A 25,290-nucleotide genomic window follows, 5' to 3' on the forward strand; every position below is an offset into this window, starting at 1 on the left:
GATTGCTGTTACTTCCCGTAGGCACGCTGCGTTACTGTGTTACTAAAACCGTGATTTTTTTGCTAGAGTGTCTCATGACAGTGACGTAAGCAAGTGCGACGTTTGTGACAACAGCTGTGTGCAGATCAACAATGGATCATATATCGAGTGCGGAGAGAGTATGAGCGTGCAGCGTTTAAAGCGTGGAAGTACTGACCTTACTTTGAGTTTGATTCCATAAAAAGTGACAAAAACATTAGCGTCCGTTGTGCGTGGGAAGAAAACTTCTTTTTACAGCGAAAAAAACCCCCTAAAAGCAAGCACCGAGTGCTCAACGACGTAATGGGAAATTCACAGAGAAACTCGCGGATTCTTCAACTGACCGCGGCACACCTGCACCACACTCAGAAAAATAAAGGTGCCAACTGGAACCAAAAGTGGTTCTTTAGACTGATGCCATAGAAGAACCTTTTTTGGTGCCACAAAGAACCTTTCAAACAATGGTTCTTTGAAGAACCATTTCTTTCAGTGGTTCATTGAAGAACCTTTAAAGGTGCCCCAAAGAACCATCAAGAAATGGTTCTTTGGGGAACCTTTAATGGTTTTCCAAAGAACCTTTTTAAAAATGGTTCTTTAAAGAACCATTTTGAAGGACCTTTTTTGAGTGGTTCTTTAAAAAAAACCATTTTAAATCTTTCAAAATAAAATGCATCATAAATTGAATTTGAGTAGGGTAAAATAAATACGAGCACAGCGTAGACATATATTAATGGTTTATTGTCATTTTGTAGTTACAAAAAGGCATTTTAACCCTCAGCACAACATCACTACTAATACATGACACATATTAGTGTTTTAAACAGTAATAATTAAATAAATTTGCTATACTATAAATAAATATATATAAATACTATAGCTACAGATAACAACAATACATGTATTGTTTAATTAATAAAACATCAGAAAGTGATAAAACACATTAGAAATAGCAATAGCTTCATAACAGACCAATAAATCAACACATTTTCATCAGCAGATGTTTGCATGTTCAGTAAAAATATTTCAACAACAAGTTTATGATTAAAATGATCAATGAACTTTAGCATTACGCCATGTAATGTACGTTTCATGTTGTACTCATGGTCCTTTGTTAGTCCAGTTTAGGATAATGTCTCTGACGTATGTTTCATATCAAATACAGGGAGTGCAGAATTATTAGGCAAATGAGTATTTTGTCCACATCATCCTCTTCATGCATGTTGTCTTACTCCAAGCTGTATAGGCTCGAAAGCCTACTACCAATTAAGCATATTAGGTGATGTGCAACTCTGTAATGAGAAGGGGTGTGGTCTAATGACATCAACACCCTGTATCAGGTGTGCATAATTATTAGGCAACTTCCTTTCCTTTGGCAAAATGGGTCAAAAGAAGGACTTGACAGGCTCAGAAAAGTCAAAAATAGTGAGATATCTTGCAGAGGGATGCAGCAGTCTCAAAATTGCAAAGCTTCTGAAGCGTGATCATCGAACAATCAAGCGTTTCATTCAAAATAGTCAACAGGGTCGCAAGAAGCGTGTGGAAAAACCAAGGCGCAAAATAACTGCACATGAACTGAGAAAAGTCAAGCGTGCAGCTGCCAAGATGCCACATGCCACCAGTGTGGCCATATTTCAGAGCTGCAACATCACTGGAGTGCCCAAAAGCACAAGGTGTGCAATACTCAGAGACATGGCCAAGGTAAGAAAGGCTGAAAGACGACCACCACTGAACAAGACACACAAGCTGAAACGTCAAGACTGGGCCAAGAAATATCTCAAGACTGGTTTTTCTAAGGTTTTATGGACTGATGAAATGAGAGTGAGTCTTGATGGGCCAGATGGATGGGCCCGTGGCTGGATTGGTAAAGGGCAGAGAGCTCCAGTCCGACTCAGACACCAGCAAGGTGGAGGTGGAGTACTGGTTTGGGCTGGTATCATCAAAGATGAGCTTGTGGGGCCTTTTCGGGTTGAGGATGGAGTCAAGCTCAACTCCCAGTCCTACTGCCAGTTTCTGGAAGACACCTTCTTCAAGCAGTGGTACAGGAAGAAGTCTGCATCCTTCAAGAAAAACATGGTTTTCATGCAGGACAATGCTCCATCACACGCGTCCAAGTACTCCACAGCGTGGCTGGCAAGAAAGGGTATAAAAGAAGAAAAACTAATGACATGGCCTCCTTGTTCACCTGATCTGAACCCCATTGAGAACCTGTGGTCCATCATCAAATGTGAGATTTACAAGGAGGGAAAACAGTACACCTCTCTGAACAGTGTCTGGGAGGCTGTGGTTGCTGCTGCACGCAATGTTGATGGTGAACAGATCAAAACACTGACAGAATCCATGGATGGCAGGCTTTTGAGTGTCCTTGCAAAGAAAGGTGGCTATATTGGTCGCTGATTTGTTTTTGTTTTGTTTTTGAATGTCAGAAATGTATATTTGTGAATGTGGAGATGTTATATTGGTTTCACTGGTAAAAATAAATAATTGAAATGGGTATATATTTGTTTTTTGTTAAGTTGCCTAATAATTATGCACAGTAATAGTCACCTGCACACACAGATATCCCCCTAAAATAGCTCAAACTAAAAACAAACTAAAAACTACTTCCAAAAACATTCAGCTTTGATATTAATGAGTTTTTTGGGTTCATTGAGAACATGGTTGTTGTTCAATAATAAAATTATTCCTCAAAAATACAACTCTCCTAATAATTCTGCACTCCCTGTATATGTCATATCAAAACAAGCCCACACCTGCAGTTGTTTCAGTTTTTCACTGGCGTTTCCTGTCAGCTGGTCAACCTCACTCAGGCGGACATCCATATCAGCCAACCAAACGACAAGTTCCTCCCTTTGTGCTTCAAATCCCTCCCACTCTGAGACAAGGAGCTGAAAGAGAGAAAAGAGTCAATTATAAAGAAGAGAGAAAAGTGAAACCCTCCTCAGAAGGTCTGACTCGCATACCTGCAGTTGACCTGTGATGGACTCCAGTTTGGCGTTCACGTCATCCCTCGTCGATGCCAACAGCCGAGTCTGCAGGGTGCCCTGGAAGAGCTGAGTTAATGTTCGACTCGTCCTGGTCAGGCTCTCCAGCTGGATGACCCGAGGTCTCCCCTCTCGCCGCTGCCTCTGAACACAGAAACACAAATTGCATCTGAAGCAGGAGGTGCAGATTTTTATTGCTATTCATTTCTAAATGCAGGCTAGATCACGTGGAGGTATTTGGAAAACTTTTTTGGCCAGCGGACGACTGTTGTCCTGCAGAAAGTCAAATCAAACATATGCGATACACAATCAATTCACAAGAACACATTATAAAAAATAAGTCCAGTTCTTGCCTGATTTCAAGTGAAATCTGCATCAAAACAGGGTGACAGAAATAAAACGAGTGCACAAAGCCTCACTTTGTACAAGCCTGCTATTACAGTTCTCCTCTATGCAGACGACTTTCCTGTTTTCAAGGCACAACTTGGATCTGCTGTACGAATCTTATGGACACACACTAAATGAAACAATAGTGTGCATGACTCCAGATTCTGATCCCTCATCCTAATACGGTCCCAACATAGCAACAGCAATAAAGCAAATGTTGAGGCTTCAAAATACAAAGTCCATAAACCAATGGCTGACGTGGGTTTTATCATAAGGGTGATAAATATACAGATTTCAGTCTGTCTTAGAGATTTGATGTTCATTTACCTGCAGATGCCCTATACATACCTGCTCCATGGTTTTTCACAACATTTTGCACATCACTATTTAATACAGGAAGTAGGTGAACTAAAACAAGTCATCTTTCTTTGTGAGAGGACCATATTAATGAAACAAACCTCATCATAGGGATCCCTACAGATGCTCCTGCTGCTTTTCTTCCTCCTCATCCTAAGCTTCCTTCTCCTTGTCCTCGCCTTCCATCCAATTGTAATTCAACCTAATTGTGTTTCTCCCCCTCCTCTTCCTCATTTTGTTGGAGCTGTGAACACAGTTAATGTGAATCTGGATTAATTTGTGCAAACAAGAAAAATCTACAGCTTTTTGGTCAGAGGTGCTCTTGTGATTTAAGCCGGGTAGAGTAGATTTATGTGTTGATGCTACCTGCTTCAGCTCTGGCTGCTGAGTGATATTTACACCCTGGCTGGATTACAAACTTTAACCATGTGCTGAACTTTGGCCCAGCGTTGATACCTCTTGTTAGTATAACGACCTCTTCTTAGCTTGTATGTATGATGGTGGATAAATGAAATATACAAAAAAATTAACTATATTACAAAAGAACATCTATCTTGGAAACATCAAATGACCGGAGTTATGAGTTATGACTTGTCAACTAGTCCGAAACTAAGTTATGCAGGAACAGTCAAAGACACACCTTCTCATGTCACATTTCTATTCATTTCTATATAATTCGATTAGACAATAAAGAGTTATCTAATCTAATTATTCATTCAAAACTCTTATGCATAGCTGTATTTTATACAGCTCATACAGAATTCAAAGTACAGGTTCATGTGAGTATTTAATGTACAGCTCATATCTACAGAATTTCAGAGTTTCTAGAGCAGACACAGAGCTCACGTCACAACAGGCTTCAGGCGCCATTTTAGTGACTTTAACAATATATTACATTTTAATTTCGGTCTAGCTGACATTAGGTTATGTACGCAGCACGCAATTGAACCACATATTTTAGAAGCCAAAGGTTCAAATTAGCTGGGAGCAGCTTCACTTCATTATAACAGTGGTTTTGTTAGGAAAACAGTTGGATACTAAATTGCGCTGACCTCAACGGCTAACGTATCTAGCTAATCGCTACTGTTAGCACAACATTAACAGCAAGCTACAATGACGAGTAACAAAAACAAAACAGTAATAAGGTTTCAATGAAAATGTTTTACCTTTTCTAACAGTCCCAGAATCCACAGCTCCAAAGTCCAGCAGGTACTGAAGACTGTTATCCGTTTCGCTGTCACCGTCCGTGAGTTTTTTTCCCGAAAGGTCAAGGCCCGCCGCTCGCGCACTCTGTCTGCGCATGCGCATCCCAACGACTGACCCCCTCCGTCCGCTCCCGGGAGGTTATAGTATGACGTGTTCTGACGTCACTCTCTCTCTCCCTGTCATTTATTTGGCTCGAAACACATATTAACAAATTGCTCAGTGATGAACAACTACTCAGATCATTTACCTAAGCAGTGCGCTTTGTCAAAACGAAGTGTGTTCATTACACTGACATTCTGTTCTGCAATTGTTATTTACTTGTATTTTATAATTTGACTTTACATACTGCTGGGTGGTTTGTAAAGTTTACAATAACTAGTATTATCATTATGCTATATTTTCAAAAATATATAATAATCTCAAAAGTAATACCTTGGAGTAGAAAATAGTAATGCTTTATTAAAATTTAAAACTAAAGTACAGTATTTGAATGTGTGTATTGTGTCTACTGTTTGCAAATATTTCTAACTTTTATTTGAATATTCAGTTTCCTACCATCTTCTCTTAAAGGGTAATTGCCAGGTATCCCGCCCTCCCCCTTCGCACACACATGCACACAAAGAAAACACACAGTATAATTCACAGCCTCATTATAGTGAATAAATATTTATGCCATTTACACCATCAAACTTAGATTGCTAAGGATGAAGAACCTTTTGTTCTTTAAAGAACCATTTGTAATAGCTGAAGAACCATCCACAAAATAAAAAGGTTCTTTGACGTATGATGGTTCTTTAAAGAACCATGAAGACATCTGAAGAACCATTTAAGAACCATAATTTTTCTGAGTGCAGGGTAAACCTCCACCTACCCCACTCCTGGTTTACAGGTGAAAATAGAGCAACAGGACCGCTAGTCTTTGACTTTATTTATTTTCTGCTGTGTTTTACTTTCATCTACAGTGGGGCAAAAAAGTATTTAGTCAGCCACCGATTGTGCAAGTTCCCCCACCTAAAATGATGACAGAGGTCAGTAATTTGCACCAGAGGTACACTTCAACTGTGAGAGACAGAATGTGGAAAAAAAAATCCATGAATCCACATGGTAGGATTTGTAAAGAATTTATTCGTAAATTAGGGTGGAAAATAAGTATTTGGTCAATAACAAAAATACAACTCAATACTTTGTAACATAACCTTTGTTGGCAATAACAGAGGTCAAACGTTTACTATAGGTCTTTACCAGGTTTGCACACACAGTAGCTGGTATTTTGGCCCATTCCTCCATGCAGATCTTCTCGAGAGCAGTGATGTTTTGGGGCTGTCGCCGAGCAACACGGACTTTCAACTCCCGCCACAGATTTTCTATGGGGTTGAGGTCTGGAGACTGGCTAGGCCACTCCAGGACTTTCAAATGCTTCTTACGGAGCCACTCCTTTGTTGCCCGGGCGGTGTGTTTTGGATCATTGTCATGTTGGAAGACCCAGCCTCGTTTCATCTTCAAAGTTCTCACTGATGGAAGGAGGTTTTGGCTCAAAATCTCACGATACATGGCCCCATTCATTTTGTCCTTAACACGGATCAGTCGTCCTGTCCCCTTGGCAGAAAAACAGCCCCATAGCATGATGTTTCCACCCCCATGCTTCACAGTAGGTATGGTGTTCTTGGGATGCAACTCAGTATTCTTCTTCCTCCAAACACGACGAGTTGAGTTTATACCAAAAAGTTGTACTTTGGTTTCATCTGACCACATGACATTCTCCCAATCCTCTGCTGTATCATCCATGTGCTCTCTGGCAAACTTCAGACGGGCCTGGACATGCACTGGCTTCAGCAGCGGAACACGTCTGGCACTGCGGGATTTGATTCCCTGCCGTTGTAGTGTGTTACTGATGGTGACCTTTGTTACTTTGGTCCCAGCTCTCTGCAGGTCATTCACCAGGTCCCCCCGTGTGGTTCTGGGATCTTTGCTCACCGTTCTCATGATCATTTTGACCCCACGGGATGAGATCTTGCGTGGAGCCCCAGATCGAGGGAGATTATCAGTGGTCTTGTATGTCTTCCATTTTCTGATGATTGCTCCCACAGTTGGTTTTTTCACACCAAGCTGCTTGCCTATTGTAGATTCACTCTTCCCAGTCTGGTGCAGGTCTACAATACTTTTCCTGGTGTCCTTCGAAAGCTCTTTGGTCTTGGCCATGGCGGAGTTTGGAGTCTGACTGTTTGAGGCTGTGGACAGGTGTCTTTTATACAGATGATGAGTTCAAACAGGTGCCATTCATACAGGTAACGAGTGGGGGACAGAAAAGCGTCTTACAGAAGACGTTACAGGTCTGTGAGAGCCAGAGATTTTCCTTGTTTGAGGTGACCAAATACTTATTTTCCACCCTGATTTACGAATAAATTCTTTACAAATCCTACCATGTGAATTCATGGATTTTTTTTTCACATTCTGTCTCTCACAGTTGAAGTGTACCTCTGGTGCAAATTACTGACCTCTGTCATCATTTTAAGTGGGGGAACTTGCACAATCGGTGGCTGACTAAATACTTTTTTGCCCCACTGTATTTGAAAGACTGAGTGTAAACACACAAAATATTTTATTTTATGTGCTGGAATGTGCAGAAAATAGTTTTAAATGTTAAACAAATTTCTTCCAGTCAGAGAATGTTGCATATAATTTAATTTTTGCTTGATGCATAAAGTTAAAAGATTAAAACTAATAAAACAAGTTTTAAAAAAAGAGACTTTTCCATTTGATTACATTTTGTATGATGGATTATGTAGAAAAAGTAGAATTGGGCTGAAAGATCTATCGCTTTATCACCTCTTCAGGTTGTAAATCGTGTTTTTAAAAAGTAACTAAGTAACTAAGTAATTAATTACTTATGAAAATAAGTAATCAGTAAAGTAACGGGATTACTTTTGGGGGGAAGTAATCAGTAATTAGTCAGTGATTACTTTTTTCAAGTAACTTGACCAACACTGGTTGCCACCAGGTGAAAGACCGCCAGATGTTGTTGAAAGCGCTCAAAAACATTGATTTTTTTCCAGTATAACATGTGCTTGTAGTCAGAATTTTACACCTCTTATCTTGCTTTTACTCCAGACATGCTTTTGAGTCCTGTGCCTTCACCTGGTTGGGCGCTGGCGTGTCATCCGGTGTCAGCTGGATGGTTGGGATGTCCAGTTTCAGCCATGGTGGCTTCTTCCTCTGCAGGCTGCTGTTCCTGCTGCTCGGCTCATCCATGCTCGCTGCCTCTCCTGACACCTGCCAGCTGGGCAACACAAACAGAGAAGGAAATGGGTTTTTGGAAAAAGTGCTCAGACAAATTACCGAACTGTCACAAGCCAAAAAATCCAAAGTGACCAGCTTGGTCGATTAATCGCAGACAGTAGACAGAGCGTGCTAACAATAAACAGCTGTAATCCACGTGATGTGACCTCGCACAGACACAGTACTGAGGCAAATTCCTGAATAATCCAAATTATGAGCCACTAGTCTGCCAACAACTTGAAGTCTTTTCCTAACAAACTGAATCACAGTGTGGAGTGACACTGAACCACAGTTGAGCAGATCTACTATATGATCTTCTTTCAGATGATTGTGTCAACTGAATTACTGACTGAAATAAACATGCTGATATTATTAGGAGCAGCGGCCCACTATTTTCTTATTCTGGCCACAAGCAAGCTGCACCGTTCCGCCTCCGGTGTCCTGAAGTTTAACTCCTCAACACTGATAGCTTCAGTTTGCTCCTTTGCTCCAGGTAAGGCTCAAACTCACAAACTTAGCATTACTCTGCTGTTTGCCGTCTTACAAGCAGCACTGCAGCACATTTAGATAACTTAATGCAAACACATGACACATTATTTCAGCTGAGCTTAAACTTTTCTCAAACACCAGTTAATATTTTCTCCATTCCCACAGGATACTCAGCATTTATCTGCAAACTAAGATCTACCAGTACTTACTCCTCCCCTGGAGTTTTGGAGGCACGTTGGTGCAGCTATGTTTCACAACCACAAGGTGGCACTAAGCTGCTCACATGGAAGGCTTGTGCTCAGATAAAACACAAGCACGCCACTTGTGTGGAGAGAAATGGATGCTGTTGCACTGCAGGCCGCCCGTTAACAGACAGCATCAGACAGAAAATTTGACCCAAGCTGAGCCACACCAGCAGACGGAAAGATAAAAAAAAGAAAATAAAAGGCCGAAGCTTCCACTGATCTCAGTTGCTCACTGGTTTATGACTTTGAAGGCATTCAGAGAGTGAAAAGGGGTTTTCCTGTTTATCTGTTTCCACAGCAGCTGTATGGGAATTCATGAGACATTTCCTCAGTTTGTGAATGTTTGCTCTGGAACTTTTTAATAATGTGCAGAACCAAAACTGTCATTTGTTTCTCAAAGCTGCTGCTGCTTGATGATGTGTGCACATTTTGTCTGTTTACTGTCTCACTGTTTATTTAGTTACTCTACTCTAAAAACGATCCTGACCTACTGGCATATGTGAATTATCTGATTAATTATCTGTGTTGGTGTAATTGATGTTCTATATGTGATATATTGTGAAAAGTTCTTGCTGTGCTGAAGAGTCAAGCACCGTCTTTAGAGTAATTTTTAAACTACTTTGTGCTCATTGCTTAAAGAATATCAGACAAAGTATTGTGTAGCTATCAAAAGCCAGCAGTGTGTTTGTGGGGTTAAAGTTGTCATCAACTTAGCACTACTCTACCCTCCCACGCACGCACACACACGGTCTAGCTTAAATCTCATAAATCGAAGAGCCTAAAACTCCACTGCTCCAGGTGAGGCTCGAACTCACAACCTCGGCATCGCTCTGCAGGTTACTGTCTTATAAGTACCGCGCGCTGACCGATTGCGCCACTGGAGCCCCTGCAGGACGTCTGCATTTCAGCTCATTTTGAGAAGTCTTTCTCAGATCACAGTTACAGCCTGTGCCAAGTGGAAGTCCTTATGCATGAGTGAAGGGGACTATTACTGCATAATAGGACATCTGCATGGGGCTCTAGTGAGAAGTAATGAGCGACCACCGCCGAGGTTTCTGCTGCGAATTGTTCTGTGATTCGTGGCAGTGAGTGAAATTACAGGCTCTCCTCTTTTGCCATAAAGTCAACAATAATCTCTTCCATCATAGGTGATCCCGGAGCTGATATTCAGACTTCTGGCCAGAAAATCAAAGGCGGCAGCAGGAGTACTTCTTGATGCAAACGAATCCAGACAGGACGGCATGTACTTCCAAAGCCCAAGAACTCCTGCACACAAACCTATAGAGTTGCAGCAAAAACGCGAAGGAATCTCTTTTTTGGATAACTTGGCTTGTCATTTCGAGAGTGTATTTTTCAGTAAAATCCGATTTTCTTGTGTATCTGCTCTCAGGCGAAAAGGCCATGTCTATTTTGATAGTGATCTTTACATGGCAGTGCCTACAGAGCAGGTGTGAACTCGATGTTGTCAGTATAGGGTGGGCGTTTGCACAAATAAAGCGTGATTACTCAGCTGCAGATGGTAGTAGGAGTAGTGACACAACAAGGAGCGTGAGTTGTGCATGTTCTTTGTTGTAGACAGTATGTTTAGCTGTATTATATGCTGGAGCTATTCAGGTTGGTGGAGTCTGGGAGGTTTGGTTTGGCTAAAACAAACTCATTTCTGCTAAGCACAGTTTATTTTGGAGGGGTTGTGACAGATTTAAGTGAAAAGTGGAAGGGTTCACCACAATCATTTGTCTAGGTGGTAAAAACGTCAGTCCTGACAGAATAATCGTACCTTCTGTTAGATTGCTTCAACCTTAACTGTATTGTTCTCTAATACTCAGCCTACACTATAAATATTCATGTTAAATATCAACACAAACCGTTAGTGACAGCAGAACATAAGACTGAAGGAGCGGCAGCGTCATCCCTTATCAAATAATGTATCTCAATATTGCATTAGACTGCCAAATATTTTGTGCAGACATTCATGGTTCCCAGGGGATAAGTCTACTGACTTTGACGATCCCCCCGATTGCTCAGCCGCCACCATGAGGTTTATATTTGTGGTTTTGCATGAGCTGTCTAGACTGCCATGAAATTTTGCACAGATGTTTCTCTCTCGAGGTAAATCGTTAGGCTTAATTTTCACCTTATCCAATACTTTGTTTTGCATTTAAAGTCTGCAAAACTAATCACACCCTCATCAGCTTGCTCTTTGCGCTTTGTCTTTAGTCCAGCAAGATTTCTTAATGACCTGTTTAAGATGATTATAAATGCTTTTTAAGACTTATTTCACATCCATATTGGCAGAAGAAAAGGATGAGGGATACGAATGAGAATCACAGAGCCAGAATTAGTCCAGAGCACCACCACTTTAATGTCAGCGTAGCTCCAAGCACTGTCTGGAGTTACAGGAGTGATGCTGCTAATGCAGAGTGGGTTTCACTGGAGTGGGATTTTCGGTACTGCTGTTGGTGTGTTATGGCAACCGATGTTTTTCTGACTTCCTGCGCAACTGTACAGCTTTAACACCTAACATGTTCACTTATGAGTGGGTATGTCGCATTAGCAGACACCTCACACTGCAAAACAAAACACAAGCTGGGTGTTTTATACACGCTGTAGTTTCCATTAGTGGCTACTGGCAACATGTTGGTTTTAATTTATAGTTTTGTTACTGCATGGTCAATAATACCCCGCCCCTTCCAAAAAAAGATAATTAACAAATGTATAAAAAAAAACTTCAGAATGTGGAGGTTTTCAGACACTTTAAGGCCCAAAATTAATGTGACTGGAATTTACACTTTAAAGACCCTGTTATAAATACCTACTAACATGCTAAAACACTAACAAAAATCCATTGTGTGGTTTTCTATCCAGAAATGGAAATTTTTACTGTATTGGCAGCGTGTTTGGGATCATTGTCATACTGGCTAAACATACAACAATACTTCAATCTTTCTGGATCAGTAATTCCATCTATTTTGAGAAGATCTTCAACACTGCTGTCTGAAATGCAGCCTCAACCCATGAAAGAGCCTCCACTGTGTTTTACAGATGGCTGTTATTTGACCTCTTTCCTGACCTAGATGAGAATCCGAAGCAAAAAATTTAGACCTAAAAAAGACCTAAGGCATAGGTGTCAAACTCTGGCCTGCGGGCCAAATTTGGCCCGTAGCCTAATTACATCTGGCCCGCGAAGCCATACAAAATTACTATTAGAGCTGGCCTGCTGGTATTATACCGTTCATGTACTGCTAATACTACAATTCCCAGAATGCTCTGTTGGTGTTTTGGCTGCAAATACAATTTTTATTTAAGAAATGAATTCCACTGATGTGTTATTTAATTGGAATTTCGATTTTGCATGTGTGCAATATTAAGTTATATATATACGTTTATATAAGTTATATATATTGCTTAGTATTAAGCTTTGCTTGTTCCATACTCAGTTTTTCAGCAAAACTTGTTTGAGTCCATAAGAAAAGATTCATTCTTATATTTGGAGGAAGATTTTTTTCAATGAATATTAATGTTAGCCCGCGACTTTGATCCAGTTTTGAATTTTGGCCCACTGTGTATTTCAGTTTGACACCCCTGACCTAAGGCAACTGATTTTAAATCCAGTTCTTGTGTAATTTGGCACATCTCTGTCTTTTCTCCCTGTTTCCTTTCCTTAAGAATAATGGCTTCTTGACAGCCACTCTTCACTGAGACAGACTGATGAACCAAAAGGCCAGATGCATCTCTAAGGTCCTGTGTCAGGTCTTTGTTGGATTATTTCCTATTTCTGTAAGTCATGACTTTCATGTACTGTTCATCTGCTGTAAATAGCATTTAGGCCTGCCACTTCTTCTCTTGTCCTCCACTTGTCTAGTTTCCTCAAACTTTTCAAGGAAACACTGAACAGCATGCTCAGATTAGACCAAGTTTTAGGCTTTTTGTAAAAATGTACGGTTTATTGGTGCAAAAATACTGTTTTACGTCTGTCAAACATTTTTTATAGATTCAACGAAAGAAAACGTGTGTTTTTTCAACTGGCTGCTAGCAAAGTGATTCAGTTTAAAATGGGTTCTTTGCTATGTTGTCTGTTATGTGTAGACACAACGCTCTCTCCTCCTTTGAGTTGGGTTCTTTTTCATGATTGAATGATTCGTAGGTCAGTGTTAAGTGGTTTTACAAACAAAACATTCCTCTGAAAAGGTCCGGTACAAGGACTGGACTGAAAATAAGTGCTGATGAAAGACTGAAAGGCCTTTAGAAAGCCTGCAGAACAGTTGCTCAGGACCACTTTTTAAAAATTACAAGAAACTCTGGGACAGTACAGTATACAGTAAACACTAGCGTGCTACTGCCAATTTTCAAGGTGATCAAACAGATGTAATTACAATGTGGCTTTGAACTCAGATTATCTAATAAAGTATTTTAGAATTCTTCTTTGTAAGTTGAGAATGCACATGTAGATGTAGAGTGCATTCATGCACTGGGCCAACGCAATTTTTGGTCACAAAGTAAAATATCAAACAAAAGTTGGATTCTGTTCTTTTCGCCTCTCAGCTGCCTGTGTCAGTGTTTTGGTGCCTCTGCGGTCACATGAAGGAGTCTGCGCGTTCTTTTATAAACACACCCCTGCAAATAGAAGGCTTCACTAAAATCCTTTGCTTCACCACATCCTTTGCTTATTTTGTAGTGGTGATATTGTGTGTGCACGGCAACATGAACTCAGGCACTCTGATATGCACTTTTCAAGTAAGGTCAAAATTCACTCACATGCATGTACTACACAGCGCTCGCCTCAGCCCCCCCGCATCAGGTCTTTGTAGGTCTCTGCTAGAAGGTGCAAAGCGGTCCAAAATCAATATCCCCATTTTTTATCTGGTTTTGTAACATTCGCCATTTGTTATTCCATAATCTTGATCTCTCTCCTCTTTTTTTCCTCTAGTTGGATTTTTCATGACAGGCAGATTAGGTTATGTAATCCCCGTGCTGTATGCCACATGACATCGCCCTGCTGTTCAGCCACAGAAGCTTGTACTGCCCACGATTCGATGGAGGTGATGCTGTGATAGTGTCGTGAGCAGGATGTGGTGTCACTGATATCGGTGAGTCAAATTGAGCAAAAAAGCAAAAGATAGTGTCATCACATAATCCAACTTGCCAGTAAAGAGCCTTCATATTTCAGTTCTGAAAATTATCCTCTCCTTTTGAAAGCATTAAGACTGACTACTTGCTCTGGATGAAGTAGCATACTTTTTATGATAGCAAAAAAGAACGTTTAAAGGCTTTTAAGTTCTTATTTTGGCTTCAATTTGCCATCAAAACTCCAATGTTGTCATGTCAAAGTGTTACCTCAAAGGAAATATGAACTTCTGTGCACAGCCTGCTGTGCTTTCAGGGGACTGCAGCAGAATGGTAGCGTAATTGGATCTGCTTTACATGGAGTGACATTTGCTGACGTGTCGAGACAGAATAAAACAAAGGCATCTCTTTGGCACCGAAGCAGGACTTGTCCTGACACTGCTCCCTGATCCTTTGCCTTTGGGGTGGCTGTAGCTCAGGCGGCAGAGCAGGTCATCTACTGATCGGAAGGTTGGTGGTTCAACTCCTGGCTTCCCCTAGTCTGCATGCCAAATATCATTGGGCGAGATACTAACCCCAGATTAGTCTCTAATGCATCAATCGGAGTGTGAATGCGTGTTATTTCGCTAGAAAGCATCGGGTGAATGCACAAGTTGTGTAAAGTGCTTTGAGTGCTCAGAAGAGTAGAAAAGCGCTATATAAGAACCAGTTCATTTACCATTCTGGTGTTTGAGGCTGCAACCAGTAACTGTACCATGTAAAGCTACCGTGACTGCATGTCAGTAAGCTTTGATATTCAGTGGCTCATCATGTTAAGCAGGCCACAATCTGCTCTCTGCACTGTCTCCCTTTTATTCTCTAAATCTCTTGCCTTCTTTGTTCTTTTTCTTTCTTTTTGGCTCCTCTTTGAGGGTGCAAGACTTTCATTTACTCTGCTTTTTAATATTCAGTGTACTGCCCAAAAATTGTTTGGGTGCTTTGGTAGGATGGCTAAAAAAAATTCTGTATATTGAATATTTAAATCAGAGTGCTGTATTACATCAACTTCTTTCATGCAAAGACCGAGTAACACAGTTAACTTAATCCATGCATCTTTAGAATATTTAGCTTTAAAAACTCTGTGACAATGTGACACTTGGTAAACTAGCGTACCTGCCAGCCCAGCTGCTGCTGCTCCTGCCAGCCAGGCAAAAAACAGTCAATTAAAACACCCAGGCATCAACTGTTTCCTGCTGTCCAGTATAATCTCTGGGCACTGGGTTGGTTTTAGTGTTACTTTCCATTGTTTCCATTGGCAGGATCCATCTGAACTTCTTTTCTATTTTCTCTCCGGTAGCACATTTAGCAACCCTGGCATTTTATCTGTGATTGTACAGAATTTCATTCAGCAAGAAGTCAGAGAAGAGCAAAAAAGGCTTCTAGAGTTCTGGGAAGTAAGCAGGCTTAGCTTAGCTAGATTTCCACGACACAAGACGTCAATGCGTCTCTGTATCAGTGACTCCAGGCACTGTCTTCTACTTTTTGTAACAATTCATGTTCTCAGAGAGAAATGTTTTCTTCATTTTAAAACCCTTGGCTCGCTTTCCCTCAAAGATCAATGATGTCTGGCTAAATTTCTGTGCTTTGGTTTCATTGCTGGAAGCAAATCCACAAATCCCAATGATTCCACTTGATTTAAATACACTTGCATGGTGTGGCCATGCCTTAATACCAGCATAATTTTATTTTTACATATTTTGAATTGTGGAAAACCAATAAAAGTTTTTCAGCTGGCTGAAGCCAGTTTCATTGCAACCTTAATATACTGACTTTTGACAGATTGCCCAGACTAATCTTTTGCATTACTGTTGCCTTTGATAGCAAAGCAATAGCAACTCAAATAACAGTTCGTTACAAACCAAGATGTGCAGAAGAGCATCTTTGAATGCACAGTATACTGAACTTGAAGCAAATGGGCTACAGCAGCAGAAGACCACACTGCGTACCTGTCAGCTAAGGACAGGAAACTGAGGCTACAGTTTGTACCAGCTCACCAACTGCTACCAGTTGGACAAGATTGTAAAAGCATTGCCTGGTTTGATGTGTCTTGATTCCTGCTGCAATATTCTGATGGTGGGTCAAGGATTTGGCGTGAACAACATGAGGACATGGATCCATCCTGCCTTCTAGCTTGCTTCAGGGTGGTGATGTAATGGTGTAAGAGATATGTTTTTGGCAAATGCTGGGCCCCTTAGTACCAACTGAGCACCATTTAAACATCACAGCCTACCAGAGTATTGTTGCTGACCATGCTCATCCCTTTATGACCACATGGTATCCATCAAGATCACATAGTATGTCACATTCCTCAAATCAACTCAAACTGGTTTCTTGAACATAACGATGAGTTCACCGTACCTAAACAGCCTCCACAGTCACCAGCTCTAAATCCAACAGAGCACTTCTGGTATGTGGTGTAATGGGAGATTCATAACCTGAGTGTGCAGCCAGCAAATCTGCAGCAACCGTGTGATGTTATCATGTCAATATGGACCAAAATCACTGATGGATGCCACGAAGGATTAAGGCAGATCTGAGGGCAAAAGCAAGCTGTACCTACTACTGTATCCACTGAGTGTTAGTGAAGTTGTTACTTGGATTTTATTTGTGCAGTTCTTTCTAATAATAATGCCAGACAACTGTTAAATTTCAGGTCATATGTTTATTTTCATTTGAAGGATATATGGTATATTTAGTAAAGAGCCCTGGTGTTTCCTTTGCTCTCCAGCAAGAATGTGTTATAAAACTGACAATTATCAGTGCAGTTCCAAGTTGACTGGCTTGGACTCAGCATAAGATTAAAACTCAGACAGCCCAGGAGGGTTTGAACTTTATTACATTGGCACTGCTCTGTTCTAATAGGCACTACAACCTGCCAAACAGCACCACTGGGCCCATTTCAACTTCAGTGTTAAAGTAGTTTTTCTTCGCAGGGCAGCGCTTTTCTGATTTACTGCCATTTCATTGCATTCATCTGTTCCTACAGATCCTTTTGCACACAAAAACCCTTCTCCCAGAGACTTCCCACAACTGTGCATCTCAGTTCTTTTAATTATTTGTTATGGTTATGTAACAATGCATGAAAATTGAATTGCATTGAATTATCTTGCGTGCTTCTATCATCCTACCCTCAATCCCAACCCCCTACAAAGGGACTACATTTGCTCTGGGCTCTCATCTGTGCCAGATGTTAGTCATAACACAGTAGGTCATTTCCTTTCTGTTTGCAGAGTTTGGATGATGAGTGCATGCGTGTGTTTCTCTAATCTGCTACTACCTCTAAACAAACACTAATAAATGATTAAACATCTGCCGCTACAGAAACAGAATTTCGGTCATGTCAGTAAGTAAAAACAAGAAATGATGAATGACAAATAAAAGAGAAGAGCAGTCACGTCTTTCCTTGCCAAAAACATTAATTAAAATTGTATGTTGACTTTTGGACTTCCTGACTTTCTAAATTTGGCAGCATTAAATGCTTCTTTTAGAGGGTTTCTTACTGTAAAAACATAAAAGTACTGTGCTGAATAAAAGATTTACAATAACATGTATAAAAGTAATTTAGATCTTTAGACATTATTAAGAGGAGACTTTAACTTTTGTGTCTATACCCCAACTCCTGGTTATAAGACGCAGCCTTATTTAACATTTTGGCAGCCACTCTGAGGCCGAACGCTGGCCAGAAAAGATTATTCACCACAGAAGTCTAAGTTGGACTCATTGCTAAATCGTGTTCTCAGCTGCATATCCGAAACATGCAATATGTTTGAAAAAGAACAAATAAACGAATAATATGAACATAACAGTTTATATTACCATCAGTCTTTGTGCCATAATCCAAGCAGCCACCTCCTCTCGTTGATACTATTTTTGCTTTTTCTTTCTGCAGCCTGCTTATTAAATGCGCTGGATGACAAAATGATTTTGCCCAGGTTAGTTATAATTAGGCTCAACCCAAATAAATGAGACTCAAATTTGACAAAATAAAAACATTGTAAAACAGAACAAGACTGTAAAGCAGCTCCTCAGAGACATCAGTGTTCAGAGTATTCAGCTGCACTGAACTGAATTATCTGGACTCACAATCAGATGAATTCAGCTATTTATCAATTATAAAATTCTATGTCCCAGACACAGGAAGGAAAGTGAGGATGTCGACTGATATTCATACCATTATTTGGTGATTTAAAAAAAAAGATTCCCGATATATCGGCCAACATATCTTTTTTCTTTCAGATACATGAAACATAAACAGATTTCCTAACATTTGTCATATGTAGTTATTTGTTTACTTATTTACAGTATCCCTCCGATGTCTATCTTTTAAATGTTCATTCATTGGCCAATATAAATTCCAATACTAATAGATTGGTAAAAAGCTAACAGACTGGTAAATCGGTAAGTTTCTATGCATTCTTACAAGAAAGCCCACCACTGATTGCCTGTTTAACATCAATCTGTAGATTGTTCACTTACAAGTTTGATTGTGCTGCAAAACGCGCTGACAGACTCACAGTGGGGGGTCTTAATGAGTTCAAACCATCTGTCTAAACACTGCTTTGATTGTCCTGCGGCGTCTGTCTTTTATCTTCTTACCGAAGATTACACGACAGTGAGCAATTCATTAGTTAATCAGCCGCTGTGCAGATCAGCGCACAGGGGTGCGGGAACATATCCCACCCACTTAGACACACACACACAAAACCACCAAAAAGAAACCCACACACAAGTGATGCTGCTACTTAAGGCTACTGTATGTGTGTACATAAACACATCCCACTGTCAAACACAACACACTGGAATAATTTATAAAAGAGACAGGCTGATTAAGACCACACTGTAGTCTAAACCTGTCACAAAGACGTCTTTGACACCTTGCATCCCATTCCTTAGTGATGCTTGGTTTTCTCATTCACAGAAGATGAACGTTTTTCAAGCAATTTTTCCATCTGCTTTTGAATCTTTGCACCATCTGCCATGACAAAAACTCTCAAGAGCTCCTCATCTATTTTAGAAGAAAACCACAGCCCTCACCTTCCTCTATAAGCAACCTCCCTCTGTGCCATAAAACTGCTTTAGTCAAACGTGATCTGGTTGCACACTTTGCAAAACAATTTTGAATTATTAAATGAAGCTGCAAGGCTTCTTATTGACAGAATCGCTTGTTTACAGCAGTTTGATGTTTCAAATGTCACAAAAAAGAATAAAATGTCAATTGATTTTATAAACTTTTGAAACTTTGCCTTGAGGACACTGGTACAATCAGAAGCAGAATTAAAATAAATAGAAATGTGCCGTGTTCATCCTGTCTGCCTTTCACAGCTACACTGTAGGCTAGGAAATGCCTCACATTCCTGGAAAGTACCTTGCAGCCTACTTCTACTCTAATTTGTCAGCTGCAGTATGATAAGTGTGAGAACCGTGACCGATCAACATCAGACTAGATATACGATGATCAACTTTTCCAAGGAATGTGTTACTAAAAAGCAGATTTTTATTCTTGTGAAACTGAAAAGCTGACAGGGAATAATATTGACTACAAGAGATGCGAAATCTTTAAAAAATTCAATTTGATATTGTGGTTTGACACATATTAATAAATGTAATAGGGGCAAGTTTTATTATCTCTAGTAAAGCTTTATTGCTCTCCCTTAACAATGGGTTAGAGGTACTATCACCCAGTAAAGGCTAAAAAAAAAAAGACACTTTTTATTCAGTTTTATTTACAGACCACCAGTTTGCAACAAAAGCCTTTTATGCTGTAAGGAAAAAAACTTACATATATGGAGAGTAACCCATGAGTCTCCTGTAGGCAAGCAGAGAAATGTTCCCTTTTACTCCAAGAACCAGATTTTATCATTACTTTCTAATAATTTATACACTCTAAAATCTAAATGCAAAGTTTATCTGCTTACAAATATGCTTGGCAGAATTGCTAGAATGTCCTTTTGCCTTAATGCAGAGGGCAACGGCATAAAAAAGCTGCTTAGCTATACAAAGATAAACAGAAGCCCAAACAATGAGAGCAGGTCAGAGGTCAAATCTGCCTCTTAGTACAATCATGTCTCTCAACTAGTGAGCTATCGAAGCAGGATGGATTTAATTGGGGCAGAAGCGGGAAGTAAAAAATCGACACCTACACTTCCTGCACTCTTAGTTTTGCATAATCCAAAAGTCTCAGATGTGTTTCACAAAGGAAAAAAAATGTCTCCTATGAATGTCATTAAGAGATTAAAGGATTGGCACAGACTAACGGCATCAAGTGTTTCCACACTGTAGATTGACACGTGGCCCGTGGGGAAGCAGTTTCAGACTGACAAGCAGGAAAGGCAAGCAGACGTGCGTGCATTCAAAATCCGACCCGCTGCACTTTAATTCACACCCACACAATTCTGATGAAGCAGTCTGCATAGGAAGACAAGCCTTTTTATCTGTGCAGAGCTAGCGATCGCGTCGAACCTCAAGGTAACCATTGCTGGGAAGCAAACAGTTCATAACACATCAAACTGTGACAGTGATGCCAGTAAAAAAAAGTGGCAAAAGTTGCAAGGATGCATTCATTAAGGCTGGGAAAAGTTCTCCAAGGACGTTATAACGTGATAATGGGACGCGACCTCACGCTGCCTCTTGACTTGAGATGACCTGGAATGCATCAAGGCAGAGAGGAGAGGAAAAACAGAAAAACAGATGGAGAGAAAATGGTTTTTATGTCATGTTGGGAGAAGATGAAAGATGGGTAAGAAAGAAAAAAAAAGACATGCTGCACCAAGTCAAAGAGCATAAAAAACCCAAAGGAAATCCAGTGCAAAGCAGAGAACAAACAGTGTGATACTGTGTGGAGAGGAGATGGACACAGAACACACAAAATATCCCTCTGAAACGAAAACAGTCATCTGCATGTCCAAACAACATAAACAAGCTGTTTGTTGTGTATGTGTATGCATCCATGTACACGTCTGTCTGTCTGCTATGCCAAACATCTGCATCCGTTTACCTGTTTCTGCCTTTTAGTTACAGAGTTTCGTTTCGGTGCATGAAATCCTTCACATGTTCATCTTGTCAGAGCATTGAGAAGCCTGTAACTGAATTTCCTGAGCAATGCAGATACGATCAAGCTTTGAATTACACTGCACTATTAGGACGTTATTTACACATTAAGCAAATGAAGCATTCGTGTGGCAATCGCCATCTTTGTGTACTGAAACTGGATGTGACAAGCGGATATGGATCACACTGTCAGACAACACATCAGTCGGCATTTGACTCGTCAGTCTCAAGTCCGAGGCCCACTTGTCCTGTAAACTTTCCACAGACTTGTAACCACAGCTATCGTCCCCCTGGTGGCTATCAAAAACATTGCAAGCTTAAAGGCTAAAAGCACTTCTCTTCATTTCGCTCAAAGCACTGAATCCATCTTTTATAGTTTTACGTATAATCTTTTCGGATTAATTGATGGTATCATTATTAGTTTAAACAGTAGGTAATTATTGGCAACTGCAGATAATTCAACACAAAAGACTCGATGGAAAACCTCTCTGTAAGAATTAGCCTGCAGCATTGCCATTCATCACTTTAAATGTTCCAACACCTCATAGCTTCATAGCATATATCGCTGCCAAAAATGCAGCTGGAGAGAGCGCAGCAGTTTACAGCCCCTGTGCCTGGTATGGGACTTGAGATGATGGTGCAGAGTTTTGCCAGCAAGAACGGAAGACTGGTTCCCCCGCCTACCATCCTGGTCTGTTATAAGGTGGCAACACCAGACTGAACAATAACGTGAGGGAAGAAGAGACAAAAAGAAAGGAAGAAAATACTGAACAAAAAGTCAGTGACAGAGGGTAAGAGAGACAGAAGCCAAAACAGAGTGAAAGAGACTACACAGTAACAGCCCCGGGAGAGCAGACTGAGACTGACGATGGGTTTTATGTTTCATGGCATCTTAGAATCAGTGATCATTAGATCCTCAATAATAAATAAAAGGAGCACTTTATAAGGTTGATTCTGGGCGCTTTTAGGACTTCCCTTTCAGCTAAAAACAGGACTAGCCGACCAATCACCATGCCCTCTTCTGGGGCGGGCAAGGGGAATTCATGTAAAACCAAAGACTGACTTACGCCAAATAACTCTGAGTCTGATGGTTAACCTGGGTTAGAGCACTGCGTTCTAGCTGAAATAGCCAGAAAACACAAGATTTAACCCTCATTTAATGTCAAAGGCAAAGATAAGAGTTATACATAACCAGAGATGGGAAGTAACGCATTACAAGTAACGCGTTACTGTAATCCGTTTACTTTTTCAAGTAATGAGTAAAGTAAGGGATTACTATTGCAAAAAAAGTAATTAGATTACTGTTACTTTCCCATAAGCACACTGCGTTACTGCTTTACTAAACTGTGATTTTGTGAGAGTGTCTCATGACACATGCGACGTCTGTGGCGTGTGATCAACAATAGATAATATGGAGTGCGGGAGAGAGTACGACCGTGCAGCGTTTAAAGCTTGGAGGTACTGACATTACTTTGAGTTTGATTGGTTAAAAAGTGATAAAAACATTAGCATCTGCTGTACAATCTGCGTGGGAGGAAAACTTCTTCCTAAAGCGAAAAATTAAACTTCAAATCTGAGCAAGCACCTAGCACGCTGCCACGGGAATGTGAGATTCATAGAGAAACCCCCGGCACCGGGCAAACCTCCACTGGCTCCACTCCAGCTCAACAGCTGAAAATAGACTTAAGGGCAACAGGACTTAGTGCTGCTGAATCTTTGATTTTATTTGTTTTTTGCTGTGTTTTACTTTCATCTATTTGAAAGACACAAAACATTTTATTTCATATGCTGGAATATGTAGACAATAGGTTTAAATGTTAAACAAATTTCTTCCAGGTCAAGCCAGTCGCATATAATATAATCTTTGCTTGATGCAATGTGCATGAAGTTAAAAGATTAAAACAAATAAAACAAGTTTTAAAAAGAGATTTTTTTTTCATTTCATTCAATTTTACATGATGGATTATGCAGAAAAAATAGAATTGGGCTGAAAGGTTTGGTGCTTTATTCAGGTTGTGTTTTAAGTTTTTAAAAAGTAACTAAGTAACCTGCCGCTAACCAGTGAAGTAACAAGATTTTTTTCTTGGAGAAGTAATTAGTAATTAGTAACTAATCACTATTTTCATGTAACAAACTAAACAAAGCATTAAAAAATGACTGCTCAGGGAAGAAAAAACGAATTTCCACAATAAATTTTTACCACCATTGATTGCAAACACTCACATCAAGATAACAATTTAAATGTTTCTTTAAATGTGGTGTTGATGGCCAGTCTGAGCCTTGCACAGGTGCAGACTAATCGAACAGCAAAATCTGTCTAAAACAAATGAACCCTTGAACTCAAGCCAAAAGGACTTTAGAAGAACACTCATATACTGTAAGTCAGTGACCTTAACTGGCTAATACTGTCACACTTGCGATAAATAAGTTACTAATTAATTAAATAATAATATAATACAATAACTGTTAAAAGGGGCTTTAAACCAGCCAAACACTGGGGCATTGAGAGAATGTAATAACTAGGAAAAGAAATATTAATAACGACTAAAAACGAGACCAAGGGAAGGGTTGACTCGCAGGGAAGGGGACAAACAGCACATGCGCCTCATATGAAGCTGTTTTGTGTTAGCTGCATGGTGACAGGAAGGTCACCACTACAATAAGTGTCTAGTCAAGTGTGGGCTCGCCTGGAGACATGAATAGGCCTCCTCAGCAGCCGTCTAACCCTCCTACTATTCCTCCTTCCTGCCGTCTCTCTACGTTGCCAGCAAATCCATGCTGTGAGCGCCAATACAACAGCTTCCTCTGTTGGCTGGCCTTGTATGAAAAGTTAATGGTAATTGCCCACAGATGCCACATTAGAGTAAGATACCGAGGGGGACAGAGAATTGGCTCTGAAAAGAATATGAAGGAAAAATGGTGGTCATAATTGTGGTTTCAAAGAAACACAGAGGAGTTATTCAGGATTTTCATAAAGCAGTCTGGCCGGGGGAAAGCATTGTCATCAAACAGACACTGAAGAAGTGTTTGGAGGCCACATAATGGCCAGATTAAAATTCTTTTTTGACAGGCAGCTTTCTATTCATCCGGACTTTTATTTTTTAAATTTCGAGATAAAGATGATCTTTTCTCACTGATTTTCTTTTCATGCTGAGTGAAAGTATTCTCGCCAAAGTCACAAAGAGGCCGGAGTGATTTGATGTTCCAGCAATCCTCTACGCTTTATGATATTACCACCTGCAACAAGTCATTTAGCAAGTATGTCTCCAGTTAGAGTGCAGTAGCTGTGGAGCAATAATTAGCCAACAATGATGGATAAACAGATAAAATATTTGTCTTAAAGTTAGGATTAAATAGTAAAATACACTGGATACACAGCTGAAACATGCTAGGAATACTAATACTGCCTAAGAATTCTGGATAACTAGGTAAGATTAATATTGTAATACTATATTTTCCCAGCTGGCCATTACAAAGAACACAGGTTTAATTTTGGTACCAACTGAAAGACCTCCATAGTGGGTACACTGCTAGCTGTTCATTTTAATCCATGTAGAAGCAAGTCTCACCATTAGGCAACCATTCTGGTAGCACCTCTGAGCAATTATTATCTAAATGAATGGAGAGAAAGTCTTAACTTTTCCAATAAAACTGCTTGAGTAGAATTACAAAGGATTATTACTGGGAAAAAAACAAAGCTTGTTCCATAGTGTTGACATGAACAACACCCCTGGTGCATTCCAGAGCTCTTGAGCAAATGCCGTGGTAATTCAGATTTTAGATTTAGTAAGCCAAGAAAAACAATAAGTAGACTTACCTGCATTTATGCTAACAAGCACATGTGCCTCACGTCCTTCCCTGTTTGTCTGTTTATTGCTTCTTTGGAGGCAGAGGCGAGGCAACCGCAGCCTTTGTCATTCCAGAACTCTCCTAAAAATTTGATTCAGGATACTTGGAGCGCCATCTCTTTCACTTTTAATATTGAAGTAAGGTATTGTCCCTCCAGTATCACTGCACACCCACTGCAAGTCTACTCTTCAAAGACTCAACATACACTCGGGAAATCTGTTCATGCAGCTCCTACCCAACTCATCCTGAAACAAATGTTTCACAGTAACTGCAAGACTGCACATCTGCCCATCGGTCATCACCCCATCACACACTTATCACACTGATCCACT

The 25,290-nt window shown here is 40.2% G+C and overlaps 2 protein-coding genes and 1 non-coding gene across 8 annotated transcripts in view; all 3 read right to left on the reverse strand.

Annotated features, from left to right (window-relative positions):
- The window catches only part of rhbdf1b (rhomboid 5 homolog 1b (Drosophila)), a 93,378-nt gene that overhangs the window by 61,888 nt on the left and 6,200 nt on the right, over nt 1-25,290 (reverse strand). For 3 of the 5 annotated variants that reach the window (XM_004562276.3, XM_004562278.3, XM_004562277.3), the window contains exon 2: nt 8,085-8,226. In XM_004562276.3, the coding sequence (XP_004562333.1) occupies nt 8,085-8,198 (114 nt within the window). In that variant the 5' untranslated portion in view covers nt 8,199-8,226. Of the gene's footprint in view, nt 1-8,084; nt 8,227-13,714; nt 13,752-24,926; nt 25,125-25,290 lie in introns of those variants that run through there. The other 2 variants (XM_076887292.1, XM_076887293.1) reach the window with 2 other exon arrangements.
- LOC143419797 (uncharacterized) lies at nt 923-5,370 on the reverse strand. 2 transcript variants are annotated; one of them, XM_076887295.1, is made up of 4 exons: nt 4,910-5,370; nt 3,845-3,987; nt 2,979-3,143; nt 923-2,903 (listed from the first exon to the last, which is right to left on the reverse strand). In XM_076887295.1, exons 2-4 carry the CDS (start codon nt 3,893-3,895, stop codon nt 2,703-2,705), a joined length of 417 nt encoding a protein of 138 aa, XP_076743410.1. In that variant the 5' UTR covers nt 3,896-3,987; nt 4,910-5,370; the 3' UTR covers nt 923-2,702. The 2 variants fall into 2 exon arrangements, with proteins under 2 accessions (XP_076743410.1, XP_076743409.1); XM_076887294.1 differs by lacking the exon at nt 4,910-5,370 and having other exon boundaries at nt 3,845-4,305.
- trnai-uau (transfer RNA isoleucine (anticodon UAU)) lies at nt 9,750-9,843 on the reverse strand. The gene is made up of 2 exons: nt 9,806-9,843; nt 9,750-9,785 (listed from the first exon to the last, which is right to left on the reverse strand). It is a non-coding gene; the product is annotated as a tRNA-Ile (tRNA).

The sequence above is a fragment of the Maylandia zebra genome, linkage group LG8 (genome assembly GCF_041146795.1).
Source record: "Maylandia zebra isolate NMK-2024a linkage group LG8, Mzebra_GT3a, whole genome shotgun sequence".
NCBI classification, from domain to species: domain Eukaryota; kingdom Metazoa; phylum Chordata; class Actinopteri; order Cichliformes; family Cichlidae; genus Maylandia; species Maylandia zebra.